General features: G+C 40.9%; 1 protein-coding gene across 1 annotated transcript in view; it reads right to left on the bottom strand.

Moving 5' to 3' along the window:
• The window catches only part of PKHD1 (PKHD1 ciliary IPT domain containing fibrocystin/polyductin), a 452,170-nt gene that overhangs the window by 304,552 nt on the left and 125,248 nt on the right, over window positions 1-22,370 (bottom strand). The window contains exon 35 of the mRNA XM_040249475.1: window positions 15,664-15,820. Within this exon, the coding sequence (XP_040105409.1) occupies window positions 15,664-15,820 (157 nt within the window). The remainder of the gene's footprint in view (window positions 1-15,663; window positions 15,821-22,370) is intronic.

The raw sequence follows: 22,370 nt of genomic DNA, 5'->3' as shown, positions 1-22,370 counted from the left end.
CTTAGAACATGCAAAAAGTGAGCTCCTTGTCTTGCCTCATTTCCATAAATGGCAACTCCATCCCTGCCATTGCTCAGTTTGAAAGTCCTGGAGGCAACATTTACTCTCTCACACACCATAACCGAGGCTCCAAGAAATCTTGTGCATTCTTCCTCCCTTAACATCCCTGTGATCTGGTCCCTTCTCACCAGTTGCACGTCCATCACTGGGATCTAGTGACATCTCATCTCCAAATAACCGTAAAGCCTTGTAACTCAGCTCTTTGCTCTGCCCCTGCCCCAACCCTAGGGACTACTCTCAAAACAACAATGTGATTTTTAATGGAAACTTCATCACATCATCCCTGTGCTGGGAATTCTCCAACAGCTCCCACCACACACAGAGTCAAAGCCCACCCAACCCAGCAGGGCTGGCCCTCTCCAGTCCCCTCTCCCCCATCTCTTCCCCACAGCTCACAGTCCTCTGCCACTCCGACCCTTGCTCCCCTGAAGCACAGCCTCTGCCCTCACTGTGTGCAAATCCCCCAACCATCACAAACCACCGCCCAGCCCCTGATCCTCCTCCCCTGCTGCACCGTTCTCCATGCAGCTCAGAAAATCTAACACAAAATACAATATGACTGTTTTCCTTATGAATATAAACTCCAAGAGAACGAGAATTTGGGTGTATTTAATTCACAGCTGCAGCCCCTGTACCTAGAACAGTGCCTGTCATACGGGGAGCTTGGAAAGCAGTCACTAAATACTTGTGAGATAAACAGGAGTTGAAGTTATAGAAGAGAATGAGGTCTCCCTAGGCAGACATGTAGAGTGAGAGCAGAAGAGAGACAAGACTATCAACTAGTATTTACAGACTAGACTAAAGAGAGGAAGTAGAATGATTCTTTCAGGTGAGTCAGTGAAACAAGTGAACTAGAGAGGAATCAAAAGGTTGGGGTGGGTTCCTGGAAGAGCTTTAAGAACTAGGAAGGTGGCAGATGACAATGGCAAGCTTAGTGTCATTTTGAGGAGGATCTGAGGGCAAAGGGTGCAGAGAAAGAGTACACTTGGTTAGGACACATGTGCCAGGTAATGACTGAACTTGGGGAGAATGACTCCCATTTTACGCAGAAAGAAACCCAGAGATGTATGGAGGCAAGATGCAGGGAGAAATCTGACAATCCCCAATTCACTAGATCAATCTGTGTCACCAAACTAGATTATTCATGTACTCAGAGCTTGAACTACCTAAATTTTCAGATGTAAATTATCCAGTTTGCTTATCCACATAGATGAGCCTCCATTCAGCTTTTTGTGTCAACTCTGAATAATTCCTTAAAAATTTTAGCATCCTGTATTGTGTTACCTTTCCAGTTATTCCACAGGGGGAGCCTATAGAATTCTCTTCCCCTGGAGAGTTAGAGATGATCGTACATTCAGGATGGATGGGTCCTGCTCTCCCTGGATAAGGAGAGTGGGCTGAGTGACGGGGCAGAGCTGGGGTACTCTGCTGCACCCTACTGTGCCCTTCAGAACTCTGTTGCTATGCAGGTAGGTGTCAGGAGAAGGTGAGGAAGAAGAGAAGGCCAGCATTCAGGGAAGGCATCCACAGCCCAGAGCTTGCATCCTGATGGGGATGCACACAGCTTCCTTTGTTGGTGAGATCCGGATTAGGCTTGTGCCTGATCCACTGGAGCAGAGCCTGGAAGCCTTCAAGGTGGGCTTGTCCCCGGCCAGAGAGGCGGAAAATCAATTTGGCTGGCAAACGAGAGCCCCCAAGAGCTCAGTTGCACGCTCCATAATCCTATCCACTAGCAGCTCAGGAAATAGATGCCGGGGCTCTCACATATTCATGGGGGAGGTGAGGCATAAATCAGGCTTTAAGGACTGGGGGCAAAGGCAATGGACTCTCTGGCTGGCTACTAATTAATCAAGCACAGAACACCTCAACCTAGCAACCTGGGAGTCACACACCACACACACACAGGCTGCTGCTGCTTTTCCAGAGTCTTTTTTTTCATTTCAATTAAAATAGATATCGGAGGAAATTCTCCCCTTTAGCTGAGGCTGCTTATGCATCCCCCTGTTCTTCCTTTAATTAAAAAACATGCTTATTGCAATACTTGCCAGAATCACTTTAACGGTATTTTAATTGTAATGTCTCTGCCTGATTAAAAAAAGAAAATATGAACCAGAAAGTGTTTGCAAAAATGTTCTCAGGATGCAGAAAGAGAATCACACACCTCCTCGAATGGGTGCCACATACTAATTCCTTAATTAGCTTGGCACTGCTAGTCAAATGGGCAATGTGGAGGAGAAAACATATCGGAAATAAAATCACTGACACAGAGCCACGAAACAATAGCAGTTGGAAGAATCATTTTCATCAGCTCAGATTTCCCTGGTAGGAGAGACAAGTGCTTCTAACTAAAATTCCACATTCAGGACAGGCACATTCAATGCAGCCAGCAAGATTTCCATTGCCCTTTGCAAAGGGTCGCATAGCCTTTGGGAAAAGAGTAGCTGGACAGGTTAATTGGTTTCCAGTCCTGACAATCCTATATGGCTTCCTCTGTTGTTTTAGGCTTTATTTTATGCTCACACTCAGTTGTGTCCGACTCTTTGCAACCTCATGGACTGTAGCCTGACAGGCTCCTCTGTCCATGAGATTCTTTCTTTCCAAAAAAGTATATTGGGATGGGTTGCCATTTCCTACTCCAGAGATCTTTCTGACCTAGAGATCAAAGTCGAGTCTCTTGCATCTCCTGTATCAGCAGGCGTCAAGTTGTTTCAGGCTAGTAGTTCTCAGCTTGAAGTGAAGTGAAGTGAAAGGTGCTCAATCATGTCCAACTCTTTGCGACCCCATGGACTATACAGTCCATGGAATTCTCTAGGCCAGAATACTGGAGTGGGTAACCTTTCCCTTCTGCAGGGAATCTTCCCAAACCAGGGATTGAACCCAGGTCTTCCTCCTTACAGGCAGATTCTTTAGCAGCTGAGCCACAAGAGAAGCCCAAGAATACTGGAGTGGGTGGCTTATCCCTTCTCCAGTGGATCTTCCCAACCCAGGAATCTAACTGGGGGTCTCCTGCATCACAGGCGGATTCTTTACCAACTGAGCCATCAGAGAGTGTACAGAATCACCCAGAGGTTTTAAAATACAGATTGGTGGTGTTACCCCAACCCCAGAGTACATTTGCTATGGCGTCCCCAAATATGCATCTCTAGCAAGTTCCCAGATGATGTTCTTGCTGCTGACCAGGGAACACACTTGGAGAATCACTGTTCTAGGTTAATTAAGCTTGTTCTATGTGTCTGTTGTCTAAAACAGGTTGAGAAATACAAGACTGGAATTGCAGATTAATTCACTTTGTCATTCAACCAACATTTGCTATAATTTCCTAGTCCTTTTTCTAGGTGCCATGATAAAAATGTAAAAAATATAGTCAGTACTTCCAGAAGGTCACAATGAAGTTTCAGTGCTCCAAGTTAATACCCTGGTTTTAGTGAACTGGTCAACTTCACAGATAACCTAAAAAGATGATGACTCAGCATCTTACTGTTTCTATAAAACTTAAAAATCATGAAGTTATCTTTTTTTATTAATTAATTCTATACTAATTACAAAGGGTAAACATATTATGGAAGAGAAATATCTAAAGTTCAAAATATTCAGATGTAAATAAGTGCCTTTCTTTATAGCTACTGTAATCAATTACTGCTTAACTAAACCTTGATTTGCATTCTTCCTCCAGAAAATCAAAATTTTCTTTTACCAACAAAGTTTCTGACATTTAAATTCTGAAGGCCCTTAGCTGGGTTTCTAAAAGGTCACTTAAGACCTCAGAAAGAAAGGAGAAAACTGGGGAAGAAAAAGTTGTTTTTTCCAGGCAGGCAAAAATCTCCGTAGCTACCAAGTTACTCATTCATTGAAATAATCTCCTTCCTTCTCTGTATCAAAATTCAATTAGCACTGACCCAATCACATTTTTTTTAACCAGTCATGAAACCTGATATATTTCTCTCAGCAATCTGTTTATTTAAAAGGTTGGGGGCTGGGGAGGGAGGTTTCAGAAGGAGGGGACACATATAGTTATTTATGACTGATTTTTTTTTTGTATGGCAGAAACCAACATAGCATTGTAAAACAATAATTGTTCGATTTTTAAAAATCATTATTTTTTTAAATAAAAGGTTCCAAACATTATTCTCTGAATATTATAAACAATGATTCGCCTACAACATGATAATTTTATAAGTGAATGATAACAGTCATTTCCTCATAGTATTTATTTAAAAAAGGAGAGTACATCCTGCCTTTCCTTGACCCCCAGGAATATTACAGTACACGGGAAATGATAGTAATGAAAAGCTGCCTTCGGTATAATTTAACCTGCACAAAAATTCTAGATATATAAGCATCCCTGATTTCCAACTTCACTCCCAGTATGGACAAACAGGATGCAAGAATCATTAATCAACAAATGAGGTAGAGAAGGTAAGGAGAGACCAAGTCCCGAAGGACTTTGCAAACCATATCAAGGAGTTCAAACCTAACGTAAAAGGCTAATAGAAAGTTCGTGAAGGGTCTTAAGGAAGGACAATTGAAATATTTATCTTTTGTTACTGAAAATATTGTAGCTCCTGTGCTGGGAAGGGACTGGTCCCTTTCAATAGCATTTTTCATGTTACAATATCCAAGTTGTCAAGACACAAACTGTAAATTGTTTAATATCTATCCATCTGTCTGTCTGCCCATCTACTGAAAGCATGTCCTTTCTCACAGCAATGGCTTATCTTTCATTTAAGGCTAATCAAGTATGTCTGGGACTGTTCTCTGGAGGTAAATAAAGTAAGTCATGTCTGATTGGGAGAAATAAGGGGTTTCAGAGCCAAGTGTCCCCCACATGAAAAAGCCTTTGTCTCTGATCTCCTGATACACAAGTAGTAAATGAAATTGGTCACTGTCTGGACTAACCCACTAACATTTGAGGATACCAGGAAGGGCTCTCATTACAGAAAAATTCACAGCCAACAGGAATCTGACTCTTCAGGTCAGAAATTCAGTCATTCAACAATTATCTGAGTACCTACTATGTACGAAGAGTCAGACACTACTGAGCGACTTCACTTTCACCTTTCACTTTCATACACTGGAGAAGGAAATGGCAACCCACTCCAGTTTTCTTGCCTGGAGAATCCCAGGGATGGGGGAGCCTGGTGGGCTCCCGTCTATGGGGCTGCACAGAGTCTGACATGACTGAAGCGACTTAGCAGCAGCAGCAGCATGTACCTACTACATACTTGCTCCTTGGAAGAAAAGCTATGACAAACCTAGACAGCATATTAAAAAGCAGAGACATTACTTTGCCAACAAAGGTCCACATAGTAAAAGCTATCATTTTTTCCAGTAGTCATGTACAGATGTGAGAGTTGGACCATAAAGAAGGCTGAGTACTAAAGAATTGATATTTTCAAACTGTGGTGTTGGAGAAAACTTTTGAGAGTCCCTTCAGCATGCAAGGAGATCAAACAAGTCAATCCTCAAGGAAATCAACTCTGAATAGTCATTGGAATGACTGATGCTGAAGCTGAAGCTCCAATACTTTGGCCACCTGACGCAAAGAACTGACTCTTTAGAAAAAATCCTGATGCTGGGAAACATTGAATGCAGGAGGAGAAGGGGACAACAGAGGATGAGATAGACAGCATCACCAACTCAGTGGACATGAGTTTGAGCAAGCTCTGGAAATGGTGATGGAGAGAGAAGCCTTGCGTGCTACAGTTCATGGGGTCGCAAAGAGTCGGACACGACTGAGTGACTGAACGGCAACTACATACATGAAGATATAACAGTCCGGGCAATACTGAGCAAAAACGGACCTGGATCCTTTTTTTCTTAAGTTTACCTGCCTAGATTGCACCTTCTCAAAAGGTAAAGGGCAGTAACAACACACCCTAATATTAAGCTTTTAAAGAATTTATATAAAACTAATTCATAAAAAAATTACATGATATATATATGAATGATATTAAGTTCTCAGCCTATTAAAAATTCTATCACTAGCTCACTTAGCTTTGGATACAAGCAAGGTCCCCTCATAAAATAAGTAATACCAACTTGTTGCCAGGAAAAGACTGACACATAGAAATGCACAAAATTAAGGGAGTTAAGGATGGATTTCCCAGAATTTAGGTGAGTATTTTCCATTGCTGACTTCACCTGACTTCCCCTTTTAAGGTCACTGTGTAGCCCAGGCCCTTCTGAGAAGCATGCTTGAAACTATGGGGAAAATGTTTTCTAACCACACTTCCCACTGGGGGCTATGGATGAGCCACATTAACAGCCAACACAGATTCATACAAGCCACTCTCCTCCTGCAACGGTAGGGAATCACCATCATTTCCATTTTATGCACAGATCTGAGGCCCAGAACTTTACCCAAAGCCCCAGGAGAGTCACGGGACTGCCTCACATTTGAACTCAGGCCCCTAGTTTGCTGACCAAACCCCAGACAACCATGTTGTACCATCTGTACATAGTCATCCCATTTCCTGCCTTGAAGGGTAGCTACCTTTCAGCTGCAAGAGAGTCAGTTCTCTCAGTTCTCCTTTTGCAGCCAAATGGTACATGTTATTTCAAATGTATCCCTTTGAAGCAAATTGTATCAGCCCACAAAGCCCTCCCATGTTGACCAAGACATTATAGTTAGGAAAGAAAGAAAAAACATTAATGCAGCATATTTCATTTGTATCAAATGCCTTCATATGGCTTTCCTTTGAATCCAAGCTGCTGTGATGAAGTCTTAAAACTGCATATACAGGGTAAGGTGCCCAATGACTCACACGGTCCTGATGCACACAGACACCACACAGATGTCGCAGGAAGCCCTGTTTCATAACATTTCCAGATTGCTCCATTGTAAAGCAGTTTGTGAAGCATGCATCTACTGAAACTGAGCCTAGTTTGGTTCTAACAAAAAGGAATCAAGTTAAAAACCCTGGGATAAAAAGGCTGTGCTGGCTACAGCTCTTAATACCTCGGTCTGAAATCTTCAAACCTTGATGAGGATGAAAAAACAGTAGGAGACACAGAGAGTCAACAAGTACATGAAAAGATGCTCAATAATGGTATAAAACTGGAAATGCAAATGAAACCCACAAGGAGATACCATATCACACCTGCCAGAGTGGCTGTTCTCAAAAAGACAACAAATAACAAGGCTTGGCAAGGATTTGGAGAAAAGGAAACACTTGTGCCCTGCTGGTGGGTATATAAATTGATGCAGCCACTGTGGAAAACAATATGGAAGTTCCTTAAAAAATTACAAATAGAACTACTATATAATCCAGCAATTCCACTTCTGGGTATTTAGCTGAAGAAAACAAAAACACTACTTCAAAAAGATACATGCCCCTCTATGTTCATTGCAGCATTATTGACAATAGCCAAGGCGTGGAAACAACCTAAATGCCTATTAATATATGAATGGATAGTTAAAGTGTGATATTGCATGTATATATACATAGAGAGAGAGACAATGAAATATTGTTTAGTGATAAAATGTAATAAAATGAAATATTTCCATTTGCAACCACATGAATGAAACTTGAGAGCATAAAGCTAAGTGAAATAAGTCAAAGAAAGATAAATACCATATGATCTCACTTACAGAGGAATCTAAAAAACAAAAAAACAAAAGCAGACAAATCTGAGCTCACAGATATCAAGACCAGATTGATGTTAGCCTGAGGTGGGCAGTTGAGGGGTAGGTGAAATCGATGAAAGGGGTCAAAAGGTATACACTTCAGTTATAAAATGAATAAGGGGATGTGATGTACAGCATGGTGACTACAGTTAATAGTCAGTCAGTTCAGTTTCTCAGTCATGTCCAACTCTTTGCAACCCCATGGACTGCAGCACACCAGGCCTCCCTGTCCGTCACCAACTTCCAGGGCTTGCTCAAACTCATGTTCATTGAGTCGGCGATGCCATCCAACCATCTCATCCTCTATCGTCCCCTTCTCCTCCTGCCTTCAATTTTTCCCAGCATCAGGATCATCAATGTTGGCCATGAAAACTTCAGGTGGAAAGAATGAACTACTATGCACATACTGACATAGTTTATAAATTGTTCACATGAAGAAAGTTCTCTAGGCATGTGTTATGTGATCAAATAGCTAATACATGCAGTCAGGGCAAAAAGGAACTTAAGACAGTAAAAGTCGAGGCAATTTTTTGAATATAATTAATTAAAACACTTTCATTTCATTATCAATTCAAAAAAAATTTTTTTAATTTTTTTGGCTTTCATTAGTCACAAGTGTCTTTAACCAAAATTGAAGCACATCAGTTCAGTTCAGTTCAGTCAGTCGTGTCTGACTCTTTGCAGCCCCATGGAATGCAGCACACCAGGCTGCCCTGTCCATCACCAACTCCCAGAGTTTACTCAAACTCATGTCCATCAAGTTGGTGATACCATCTAACCATCTCATTGTCTACCATCCCCTTCTCCTTCTGCCTTCATCTTTCTCAGCATCAGGATTTTTTCCAGTGAGTCAGTTCTTCTCATCAGGTGGCCAAAGTATTGGAGTTTCAGCTTCAGCATCAGTCCTTCCAATGAATATTCAGGGTTGATTTCCTTTAGGATTGACTGGTTTGATATCCTAGAAGACCAAGGAACTCTCAAGAGTCTTCTCCAATACCACAGTTCGAAAGCATCAATTCTTTGGTGCTCAGTTTTCTTTATGATCCAACTCTCACATCTGTACATAACTACTGGAAAAACCATGGTTTTGATTATACAAATCTTTGTCAGCAAAGTAATGTCTCTGCTTTTTTATATGCTAGTAATATTGTACTGCATATTTGAAAGTATAATAGCTAGGAGAATGGATCTTAAAAGTTTCCATCACACAAGAAAAATATTTGTACCTATCTGTGTTGACTATTGTAGTGATCATTTTGCAATATATACAAATATCAAATCATTATTCTGTACACCTGAAATTTACATTATGTCATCTATGCTTCAATAAAATTGTTTTTAATTTTTTTAAAAAGAAACTCTACAGTGAACCCGGTAATGGGCCAAGAGAAGATGCTTCATCTCAATAAACCAAGAATATGCATTGCTACACTGTAGAAATCCCCAGTGTAACAGACTAAAATGATCTGCATGTCCTCAAAACTGTGAAAGTGAAGTGAAAATGAAAATCTTACTCGCTCAGCCATGTCAGACCCTTTGTGACCCCATGGACTGTAGCCTGCCAGACTACTCTGTCCAAGGAATTCTCCAGGCAAGAATACTGAAGTGGGTTGCCATTTCCTTCTCCAGGGGATCTTCCTGACCCAGGGATCGAATCCAAGTCATCTGTATTTGCCAGCAGAATCTTTACCATCTGAGCCACCGAGACCACATTCCCAACTGCACCAGAAAAATATTCTTCCACAAAGTCCAAATACCAAGGAGAACAGAGGCAACCTAGTGAATAATTGCTACTTCCACCTCTGTATCCTTCCCTCTCCTTGCTGTTAGAAAGAAAAAACACTTTAGTATGCTTTTTGAAGATAACAGAGGCAAAAGTCATCTGAGGTCTTCATTGCCCAGCTAATTCTTTCAGTAATTCAGTTTGCTTTGTATATAGAAGCAACCGCTAGCTGTAAATAAAATTGCAACCTCGGCCTGACATCCAGCCATCTCTTTGGTTATCCCCTGCAATCCAAAAGAAACAACTAACATGAATCAAATACTTATGCTGGCCCAAACCCTGTGCTTAGGGTTTTAGAAACATTCCCTCATTTAGTCCCCAAAACTTCTACAGGAGTTGGGTGATCCAGTGTCGTTTGGCAACACAACAGCAAGCAATAAATGTTAGCAATTTGCTATCACTACTGCTGTTATTAAAACAGGTCTTACTCTAAGAGGAGAAACTTCAGTCTCACCGAGTCTGTGCAACTTGCCCAAGGTCACAGAAGCCAGTAAGGAGCACAGCCCAGATTCAGATTCAGTTCTTTCTGGCTCAAAATCCTGCCAGGCATTTAACTGCTTTGTATACACCACTAGACCAAGAAATAGAAAATCACATGAAAGGATGCCAGTGCACTATTAAACAGCACAAGTTTCTGCTCCAACCTGGTAAAGTGATGGCACTGTGGGCAATAAGAAACTACAGAACATCTTCCTCTTGATAGCCCAACACCAAGGGACAAGAGGTTTCCAAAGTTCATCTTCCCCTAATTGACCCTTTATTAATCATTAGCTCTAGGCCACTTGACATCAAGCGGCTTGACCACCAGGACAGAGTCATCGCTTCATTCAGAAAATAAACATGCTTTTCCAGCGACAGACCACAAGCCCCAAATCCTTGCCCAGAATGCATAACGGCGCAGACGAGGGGGTAACGTTCCGTCTTTGTTATTATGGCTCATCATAATTACTTGGAATAAAATAATAAATTTTAATTCAGCGATGCCTATGGCCGTTGGGCATCTTAACATAAAAGAACGAAAAATATAATTAACTAAATCAAGGCAATATGCCTATTTCCATCCCAGCTCATTAGTATTAATTGATTGGGTTAATTCTCTTTTGTGTTTAACAGTACCCCCTAAAAAATAGTTTTTAAAAAAGGAAAGAAGGAAGGAGGAACGGAGGGAAGAAATTGAAATGGTAAATAGACAAAAGTTCTAGGTCTTTCACTAATTAACATGAAATATTAAGAAAGAGAGCTAAAGCTTTTATCATGGTCATGAAACAATATGCCATTTTCCCAAAAAGTTCAGGAGTCAGTATATACAACAGCAAAAATATTGGTGAAAACTTAGTCTTTGGGGGCCATTTTCCAACTGCCTCAAAGAAATTTATATAATCCTCCTTTCTACTATAAGCTATTCTTTAAAGGAAAAAAAAGTTCTATTTTATACATGGAACTATACAGAAGGCACAGCTAAGTTCAGAATTCTCAAGGGCCATATGTATAAGTGTTAGTTTTCCTGACAGAGAAGCCTGGTCCCTGTATATATTAGGATTCTGGTTTCCGTGAGCAGAAAAATAATATGGAGGATGAAGTATCTTCATTAAGTGGTTCCAAATGTAGGTCTCAAGTGAGCTAGTTTCACTTCTGTTTAGCACTAATCTCTTCAAAGTGTGTACATACTTCACGTAGAATATTTTCTTCATAATACTGGGGAAATGGCTTACAAAGTACTTTCACTATAATATCTTCTTCACTAAAATCTTTTGAAGTCATTATTTTTTGGCCTGAAATCTTTCATGCTTTGTCTCATTCCATAGATGGTGTCAAAGAACAAAGAAAATGTCACAGAGCTATTTTTCTGGTCATGAACGGGTATGAAAGAGATAGTAACAGATACTCAGAGAGCAAACTGCTGTTGGATTTTTATTCTCCTTCAAATCCTTTCAGTCCTGTTACGGACCAAGAGAAGACATTAGGGGTTTAGAACTATGCCATATCAACCAGAGTTGAGAGCTGGAGCTCTTCCCCAGGGAAAGCATTCTTCATATGCCTTTTAGAAACAGAAAAATAACTTAGCAGTGGATTTTAACATGAAGATATACTTTTTTATGTAGATGTGTATATGTATATATGTGTATGTATGTGACTATATGTAAATTTATGTACCTATCTCTGGTGCTATTTATATATATATATATACTAAATTTATGTATATATATATGTACATATGTATATAGATAGATTTTACATGCACAACTAAGGACAGTAAAAGTAAATTAGTTGAAAAAAATGATACTCAAGAGAGCAAGGATTTAAAATTTATCTGAGACTTCTTAAATTTCATCCGGGACCTGCATTCTGCATCATTTCATTTGTCCATCCACTCAACAATCAGTACATGTTTTTTTGAGCCCTCATCATGGGTCAGGCAGGTCTTAAACACTGAAGAGACAGCAGTAAATAATCGATGGAAATTCTCTGCCTTTTTGAGCTTATCCTAGCAGAGGAAATAGACTGTATATAAACAAGTAAACTTATGGTATGTCACGTGGTGATGGTAAGTGCTATGAAGAAAAGTGAAGTGCTATGAAGAAAAGGATAGAGTAATAGGATTATTATAATTTTAGAAAAGATTGCCAGTAAGTCCTCTGTAATAAGTTGACATTTTCTCAAACAGAGAATGAAATGAGTGAGTTAGTCCCATGAACATCTGGAGGAAGAATATTCCAGGCAAATGGCATTAAGTGCAAAGGCCTTGAGGCAGGTGTGTTCCTAGTATATTCACAGAAGAGCTGGATCAGAGTGAATGAGGAAGACAAGGTCAATGAAGGAATCTAAAGTTTAATAATGGTGTGAAGCTTATTCCTAATGAGATGAGGAGCCACTGGGGTAGAGGTAGGTTGAAAAAAGAAGTAATAAGATCTGACATATTTTAAAGGATGTGGATAATAAGCTATTGGGAGTTATTTTACTATACAGCATAAAAGTCAAATACCAATTACTTAAACACATGAAGGCATATTTTTTTATCACAAAAAGTGACTTCAGAGGTGGGCAGCCCCAGGTGCCATGCTAGTACGCAACTCAGAACTCATCATGGTCCTGGATGTCTTCATTCTTCTATTTCCCCATTCTTAAGGTGTCAATTCATAGTCCAAGATGGCAGATAAAAATGTAGCAATCATATTTACATTCCAGGAAGCAGAGAAGAGAAAGAAGGAGGGACAAGTTGGACACACCTCCTGCTAGGTCAGCCCTACTTTAGGACACGTCCTAGGTGTCCTGCACCATGCTTCCCCTTACATCTCACTGGCCAGCTTTTAGCCACAGGCTGTCTACTCACAAAGGAGATGAGGAAATATAGCATTTTAGCTGGGTATACTGCTGCCCCAAATAAAAACTTAGGTCCTGCTACTAAAGAAGGCCAAAAAATTAGAAACACAGAAAGCAACAAAGAAGTTGTTTGAGATGGTCCACATCCAAAAAGTTATGTTGCATAGGACGAGGGTGGTACAATGGGACACATGTGGGAGATTCAGTCAACAAGAGTCACTGATGGGTTGGTCATGGGATATGAGATAAAGATGTCTAGCATGCTGCCAACACTGGCTTCCCACGTGGCTCAGTGGTAAGCAATCCACCTGCCAATGTAGGAGCCAAAGGAGACGTGGGTTCAATCCCTGGGTTGGGAAGATCCACTGGAGGAGGAAATGGCAGCCCACTCCAGGATTTCTTGCCTGGAGAATCCCATGGACGGAGAAGCCTGGTGGACTACAATCCATGGGGTCACAAGGAGTCAGACATGACTGAGTGACTGAACACGCATGCACTGGCTAGCCAGCGAGATGGGGAAGTCCCTCCCACTTTGAGTCTGTGCATATATTGATATCTACACAATCAAAACTTGTCTCAGGGACAAAGACATGGTTTTCACCACCTCTCCACTAACTCTGGGCTTACATCCTGGACACTCGGATTATTCCCATCCACATCCTGCCTCACCTTCTACGACACGTTTAATCTTATTTTCTTTTAAGATTTTTTTAATGTGGACCACTTTTACTGTCTTTATTGAATTTGTTACAATATCGTTTCTGTTTTATGTTTTGGTTTTTTGACTATGAGGCATATGAAATCTTTCCTAGCCAGGGATCAAACCCATAGCCCTGCTTTGGAAGATGATGTCTTAACCACTGGAAACCTGTCTTAACCATCAGGGAAATCCTTACAAGACATTTTAGAACTAGATTTTTCACTCCTCTATACTTGCTGCCTAACTACTTTTCCTTTAGTAGTAATGCACATTATTGGTGTTAAGTGTTATACTTCACTTCTTCTTATGTGTCATACAGATTTCCTAGGCCACTTAGTAAGTATTCACAAGTCATCCATTGCACCAAATTTCATCTGTGTCCTTTCCCAGGTCTCATACTTTCCAGAAGCTGTGACCCATAAATCTGTAATGAAAATCTCAATTTCTAGGCAATCCTGTTCCATGCCAACAACTCCTGTTTGTACAGAAACTGGTGTCCACCGCTTTCCTTCACAATCCTACCAATGGTCCTACTTCCTAAGAGGGGAGACCCTTCACATAACAGTCTTTCCCTCTCCACAGGATGAGGGTTTGTCCTTCTAAACCTAGTCACTTGTACTATATAATGAGAGTGAAGTATTGAACCAGGAATACTTAGAAAAACTACTACTGAAAGGTGACAGGTTGCAGCAAGTATCTGGGATACTTGGATCCTGAAATCTCCAAGAGTGGAAGTCAGGCTGTGCATCCACCGGCCTCTGCCTTCCCCTTACTCTCTGCTTTCCCTCTGATGCCTCTTCTCCATCTTTAGTCTCTGGCCCTAGGGACAAATACCATTCCTTGATGGAACATTGACTTGGGACTACCAGGAAATCCAGACACTCAGATGGGCTGAGTTTGACGACTTTTAGCTTGGAAACTTCTCCCAGATGGTATCAAGGTTAGGAAAAGACCCTAGAGTGCCTGACGGGCATCCCATCCTCCAACAGAATTTGACTCCTGTGGTGAGAGTCCTGGTTAAAGGCTTGAAAAGAGCATCTTTTCCCTGAGCTGAGACTTGAAGTCTGTAATTTTCCTTTGTCTTTGCCAGTCCTTAGGTAGCTGCTAGCTGTCAATAAGTCAGCACTCCCCATAGCCACTGGCTACACACATGCACACACCACAAAGACAAGTCAGGAACCCAAGCTCACAGACCCTTTTCCTAAAGGGTACTAATTAAGTGATTTGCCTGAAAACTTCTCCTTGCTGCCAGAGGGGGAAAAAAACAGCTTCCAGAGTAAAGAATGTAAAATTCTTAATGAGTCCACCTTTAAGAGATGGGTAGTCACACTCCATCAGCTTATTCCCTGGAAAATATTTTATTCTCCCTCATATAGCCACCCTCTTACTTTAACAAGAACAAATGCTCCTATAAATGTTAAATATATTTATAGTAAAGAATGGTGCTTTAGTGCCATTTTATAGATCTCCATAACTAATCACATTTCCCAAGTAATTTTCATTTGCCAATGAACAAGAGTCCCTTTGATAACCATTCCTTATTATCTACTACTGAAGTAGGCAATGATTTTTATTCTCATTTAACAGATAAGGAAACAAATGCATGAGGAGGTGGAAAAAACTGACATAGTCACTTGGTGGTGGGGTGGAGGAGTTAAAATTTGAATTCTCAATCTCTCCCAAATTCCCAGACCCTAGAGCTATGTGGCCGGTTTTGCAATAAGGAAGCCTATTTATATGACTTTCCACGGGACCAGGAAGTCAAAACCACAACAGGGTATAAGCATGAAGGCACTGCCTTCTTGGCAGGGAATTTCAAAGGCAGCAGCATTAACTGATTTCAGAGCCTTTTGCTATATTGTGGGTGCTGCCAGGGACAAGCATGAATACAAAGGGCTTGAATAAAGAAGCATATTCTTGGAGAACACTGTTTACCCTTTTGTACTTGAAAAACTAAAATAATCAAGCTCTGTGTTTTTAAGAGTCAAAAGAAAAGGCTTTCGTTTTGAACCCTCTGACCACTTCTTCCTTTCATAGTGAAATCTCAATTTGTTCTGAGAATAAATTGTCAACCAGGTGCTGGAACTTATCCAAAATGTCCCCCGGACCCCTGCCTCTAAAATGACAGGATCGTATGTAATAATGCCACCCCCGTCTCCAAACTCCACGAACCTTTCACGTGGAGGAAGTTGAGGATGCTGGTGTTGGTGTCCAACAGAAGCAGCTGGCCCTTCTCCACCGTGACGTTGTCGCCCTCTTGTGGCAGTCTCTTGGGAAACCAGCTGTGAGCCCTGGACCACCTCCCGCAGAACTGAAAGATAAAGTTGCCCTGGAAAACAAGTTTTGTTATTTTATTTTGCTTTATTTAAAAGCAGGATAGTCTGGGTAATCCATCAAAACAGAAACTCCTTAAACTCAAATTAATTTAAATTTAACTTTAAACCTCTCAATAAAATGAATCACCTTCCTACAACTAACTCCAAAAGGGGAAAATACAGAAGGGGCAGAGTTGTAGTTGAAGGGCCTCTGTGTTCAGCCTCTGGAGTTCTCCAATGACATGCTGCTAATGTTTTCTTACCTTTTCCCTCAGCACAGCCCCCTTATATCTAACAGATGGGACTGGTTCCATTTTTTATTTGTACAGACATGTATCAAGTCCTGGACAAAAAGTCATAAATAGTCAGGAACAGAGAGAATTTAAATGGGTGGCATTTCACTTTATGTAATTGGTGCCGTTTTTCACGGGCTCTACTGCAAGTGTTTCTGTTTTGTAGGAAAACTCCTCTTTCCATGTGTTCAGATCCATCCTCCTACTTTGCGTCTTTCGATATTATTGTTGCCTTTCCCTCTGTGCTACATGCATCCCAGGCAGCAAAGCTCATGCATGGGAAAAATGTCAGCTGACTCCTGATGACAACCCAGAACCTTTGAGGGAGGAGCCAGGAGCAGGACTGGGAGGAGCCCAGAGGAGGAAACACCCTTCACCCCACTCAGTCTCCCTCTCAGAGCTTTGGGTTCCCTGTTAATTTATGGTCACACTGAAGTCATGTGGTTTTCCAACGAAGGATGTGAAAAATCACAGAAAGCAGTATCTGGCTCATGAATGAGGCAGTGAACAGGTCTAAATGTCCTGTGCAGCCATGGAACTGTAATTCTATGACTATAGTGAAATCCTCTTGGAGAAGGTGATTAGCTCAAGGTCATACAGATGACAAGTGCATGCCTCTCTCGCCACAGTTCTTCCCACCCAGATTCCAACCTAATGAGAAGCCCTGGTTCCTATAAAATAGATGCCTAGAAGGTCCTCTGGTAAGGTGTTAGAGGCAGACGAGAGAAGATGAGAGAAGGGGAAGCAAGTTTATAATACCAATAACTGCACCTCCACAAAGAACAGTGCCCTGGAGTGTTTCAGACAGAGAAAATAGAGAAATGTGCTCCTAGAAGAGTCAGTAGATTTTCCAGAGGGTGTACTGACCCCCAGCTCACTAGTCCCAGATTGTCCTGAACCTCACCACCAACAAAGCTTGGGGATAAGGAAAAGTAGGATCTTTTCATTTTCTGCATCTACGAAGGAGATATAAGTCAGTGAGTCATCCCAGTGTAAGAGATGGCAAGGCATCAGGCACAGTGATAAGTAGTCTCAGCACAATGGGGAAAAAAAAAGGTGTGGTACCCGAGCATTATTGTGAGCTGTATGAAACATGCCCACAGGATAAGCATCCACAGACTCGAACAGTAGAAGGGAAATTTAGCACTCTACTGATCTCACACTGAAGCTAGGCACAGGGAGGTAAAAATACAGAAACATCTCCTTATAAGGCTAGACATTCTACATTCATATAATACTTTAATTCACTCCTGTACAATCCACAAAGAGAAAGGGGGGAGGGATAACAGGAGGAAATTGGAGTGGAATAAAGTGGTGAGAAGATGGTAAAGATTGAAAGATGGTAAAGACAACTCCAGAGACGGTGAACCAGATTATCTGTAAATCAACCCCGAGTCACTATGACAAAATATATGAAAAGCAAAAATCTTGGATTTCTAGAAGGTCAATGATGGAAAGGACTCTAGAGAAGACCTATCCCTTTATTTAAAAAATGATACTTCAGACTGAGTTTCTCAGCCTAGAGCTGTTTAAGGTGGAGCTTCCTTCAGTGCCACCAGAACAGAGCCAAAAGCTCAAGAGGGATAAATCAGGAGCTTGGAATTAAGATACACACTATTATATCTAAAGCAGATAAACAATAAGCACCTGCTGTATAGCGCAGGGAACTATATTCAATATCTTGTAATAATCTAGACTGGTTCCAATCAGGAAAGGAGTAAGTCAAGGCTGTATATTGTCACCCTGCTTATTTAACTTTTATGAGAGTACCTCATGAGAAACACTAGGCTGGATGAAGCACAAGCTGGAATCAAGATTGTCGGGAGAAATATCAATAACCTCAGATATGCAGATGACACCACCCTTATGGCAGAAACTGAAGAAGAACTAAAGAGCCTCTTGATGAAAGTGAAAGAGGAGAGTGAAAAAGTTGGCTTAAAACTCAACATTCAGAAAACTAAGATCATAGCATCCAGTCTCATCATTTCATTGCAAATAGATGGGGAAACAATGGAAACTGTGACATACTTTATTTTGGGGGCTCCAAAATCACTGCAGATGGTGACTGTGAAATTAAAAGACACTTGCTCCTTGGAAGAAACGTTATGACCAGCCTAGACATCATATTAAAAAGCAAAGACATTAATTTGCCAGCAAAGGTCTGTTTAGTCAAGGCTACGGTTTTTCCAGTAGTCATGTACGGATGTGAGAGTTGTACTATAAAGAAAGCTGAGCACCAAAGAATTGATGCTTTTGAACTCTGGTGTTGGAGAAGACTCTTGAGAGTCTCTTGGGCTGCAAGGAGATCCAACCAGTCCATCCCAGAGGAAATCAGTCCTGAATATTCATTGGAAGGACTGATGCTTAAGCTGAAACTCCAATACTTTGGCCACCTGATGCAAAGAGCTGACTCACTGGAAACGACCCCGATGCTGGGAAAGATTGGGGAGGAGGAGAGGACAACAGAGAATGAGATGGTTGGATGGCATCACCGACTCAATGGACATGAGTTTGAGTAAACTCCAGGAACTGGTGATGGACAGGGAGGCCTGGCGTGCTGCAGTCCATGGGTTTGCAAAGAGTCGGACACGACTGAGCGACTGAACTGAATAATCTAGAATGGAAAAGTATCTGTAAAAGAATATATATGTGTGACTGTGTTTGTATATACAGTGAGTATGAGTGAAGTCACTCAGTCGTGTCTGACTTTTTGCGACCCCATGGACTGTAGCCTACCAGGCTCCTCCCTCCATGGGATTCTCCTGGAAAGAATACCGCAGTGGGTTGCCATTTCCTTCTCCAGGGGATCTTCCCGACCCAGGGATCGAACCCAGGTCTCCCACATTCCAGGCAGACACTTTAACCTCTGAGCCACCAGGGAAGCCCTATATATACAAGTGTATATATATGTATATATATATGTATACATACATATGCATATATATAAGCCCTATATATACAAGTGTGTATATATATATATATGTATTTATATACACATATATATTTATAAAATGTGCTATGTGTGCTTAGTCGCTTCAATCGTGTCCAACTCTTTTCAACCCCATGGACTGTAGCCCACCAGGCATCTCTGTCCATGGGATTCTCCAGGCAAGAATACTGGAGTGGGTTGCCATGCCCCCCTCCAGGGGATCTTCCCAACCCAGGAATCAAACACGTGTCTCTCATGTCTCCTGCATTGGCAGGTGGGTTCTTTACCACTAGCACCACCTGGGAAGCCCTTTATTCAGTGTGGTACCTTTCAAATAGTTATCAATGCTAAGAATCAACTTTTAAAAGATCTACGCTTCTCTCTGCCCAAAACTTTTCCTTACTATAACAAAGGTATCTTGAAATTATATAAAATGTTATTGATAATTCATGCCTATTACAAAACAGTGACTAAATACTAAAGGCCTAAAACATTAATGGACTCTCATGTGTCTGACAGCACCTTGGGAAATACAAGAGTCAACTATCGCCATGATTTCAAGTTATCAGGGACTCCATGGTAATATGTATGCCACTATAAGAATTTTAGCTCTATATTTTCATAGCAGACACAATGGTAGTATAATTCCATTCCACAGGCTTCCTAGGCAATAATTGCATGAGACAGAGGAGGTGGCCCACTTCCCAACATCTTTATCCTTCCATTCCTATCATTTTGATCCAATCAAGCAAAAAAGAATGCCAACAGTATCATTAAAAAGACTTCTTGTCCGTACATTTGAAAGACTCTCAGCTGATACCAATGTAATGTTTTAGGTGCAAGCCAGATTCTGTGCCACCAACTCAACTCCCAGGTCAATGCAAGTTTCACCAAATCACACCTCTTTCTACCATAGTCCCCAAAGTGTTTAGCCTTTATTTCTGGTTTTCATCTTTGAGATAAACAAATCACTTATTCCCATTCTGCAAATGAAGAAAATCTGCCTATGGGCATATGGGGGCAAATGAGGGGGGATAAAAATAAAGATTTAGAAACTATCCAGAACACAACCTCATTTTTACCTCAGAACCTACAGCCCCAAATAAGCCAAAACAAAAACCCCCAAACAAATAAAACACAAGCAAAAACTTTCCTGGCTCAGCGAGAAGAGAATGCAATTTGTTTTTTCCTTTACAGCTTGTCAGCACTTCTCTGAACTTCAGGGAATGTGCAGTGTCTGCAAATCTTACGTGTCACCTTATATGTATTTGCAACACCACCAGAGTTATCTTGAAAGAAATCATTGATCAGCAAGTTGGAACACCAGGCAGAGCAAAGACCTATTTGCGAGCATCTGTGTTAAGCAGGGATGGTAGAACAGGCAGGGTGTGGGGCTCTTTCTAGAAACAGTGTCTCCTGGATGACAAAGACAAGGAGGAACTAGTTGACACCTACCCAGAATGCCTGCTTCAGCAAACTAATCCTGGAAATAGGAAAAGACAGGTCTCTATCACTGACACTCTCTCCACCCTTTACACAGCTCTGCTTTCTCCAAAGAACTTACCATCACTGAAACATTGTGTATTGTTCATAGTTACTTAAGCCCCAGTTGAATGTAAGCTTCAGGAGAACATCTTGGTTTTCTGCTGTATTCCAGTTACTGTCGTTGTTTAGTCCCTAAGTCGTGACCAAGTCTTTTCAACCCCATGGACTGTAGCCCACCAAGTTCCTCTGTCCATGGGATTTCCCAAGCAAAAAAACTCAAGTGGGTTGCATTTCCTTCTTCAGGGATCTTCCTAACCCAGGGATTAAACCTGGCTCTCTTGCATTGCTGGGCGTGTTTTTTTTACCACTTAGCCACTAAGGAAGCCCTTGTATTGCAGTACCTACAACAATACCTGGCACATAGTAGTTACTGCCAAAATATGTTTGAATATTCAACTATTTTGTGGGCTCATAATCGCTAACCCATAATTTAAAATATTGTTTTAATAACTAAGATAATCTGATATGAAGCTGCAAGTTTTTTCTACTTTTTTCAGTGTTCTTTTACATAGAAATGTTTTAAATTTTTATCAAACCAAATGTACTGACCTTTTCTTTTGTAATATCCCCCATTCCTTTACACATAAGACTCCCTTCTTTCATTCTGGTACAAATAGCACTTCTAACGCGTGTTCTTCTTGATTTGTAGGATTTTACATTTGTATGTTAATCCTTAACTAATTTAGAATTTATGTTGGTGGGAAGTTTTCCATTTATCCTTATTTTTTATCTTAGCTTTGTTTTTCCCCCAAATAGTGAAATGACTTCATACCATTTATTAAATAACACTTGCTCTCCCAGTTAAAGAGTCTTGGCTATTTTAATAATTAAGTTATAAAATTGGGTGATATTTTGCATGGTGGCCAATTAAAATCCCAAACCTTTCCTGAATGAGCTAGTGTAAAGGTATTTCTTTTAGATACATGTGACCTCATCCTTGTTCTTAAGGTGCTTGTGTTATCACTGAAAAAAGATACATAGCTTGGTAATTAATATAAAGCATGATTAATTCAATAATTAAAACTATAAGCAAGGTACTATGGGAGTTCAGAAAATTAGATGGCTAACTCTGGGAAAGACTGCCTACCAGGTAAAATCCAGTGTGTTAATTACTTTTCCTTTTTTCAACCTGGACACTATACATAAATTAACACAGCCTGAGATTATTTCAGCTGATTATGAAACCCAAAAAATGCTCATTGTAGGAAAAGCCAACCACTTACAAATCTAGGATTACAAATAGCGCACCTGACCTCTAAACTAATAACTCCTTAGGGAACAAAAAGGAAATTAAATTAGTTTGGCATGATTTGTTCTTACTGGGCTCATGCTTACTCTCAACAATCACTTCTTTTCTCAGTGCTTATAAACCCTTCATGATGATGAGATAACATGAGAAAGTTCCCCCCCCCCACACACACACACACTGCCCAGCACATCGATGACTCAAAGAAATGTCAGTAACACCTTCTGCCAGCAACTGGGACCCAATTCACACTTAACTTTGTCCCTGTTAGAAAACTGGGCAATTCATCAGCTTCTCTCTCCCTTCTGTGAACATCCTAAGTGAGTAACTGAAGTCGCTCAGTCGTGTCCGACTCTTTGCCACTCCGTGGACTATAGCCTACCAGGCTCCTCTATCCATGGGATTCTCCAGGCAAGAATACTGGAGTGGGTTACCATTTCCTTCTCCAGGGGATCTTCTTCCTGACCCAGGGATCGAACCCACCTACATGCCATGATTTCTCTAACAATACTGATATTAGCTCAGTGCCTCATCCAGGTAAGTTATTTTAA

Source organism: Oryx dammah, unplaced genomic scaffold (assembly GCF_014754425.2).
Source record: "Oryx dammah isolate SB20612 unplaced genomic scaffold, SCBI_Odam_1.1 HiC_scaffold_11, whole genome shotgun sequence".
Taxonomy (NCBI): domain Eukaryota; kingdom Metazoa; phylum Chordata; class Mammalia; order Artiodactyla; family Bovidae; genus Oryx; species Oryx dammah.
The sequence above is the reverse complement of the archived record's forward strand: the minus strand, read 5'-3'. Positions and strand labels throughout refer to the sequence as shown.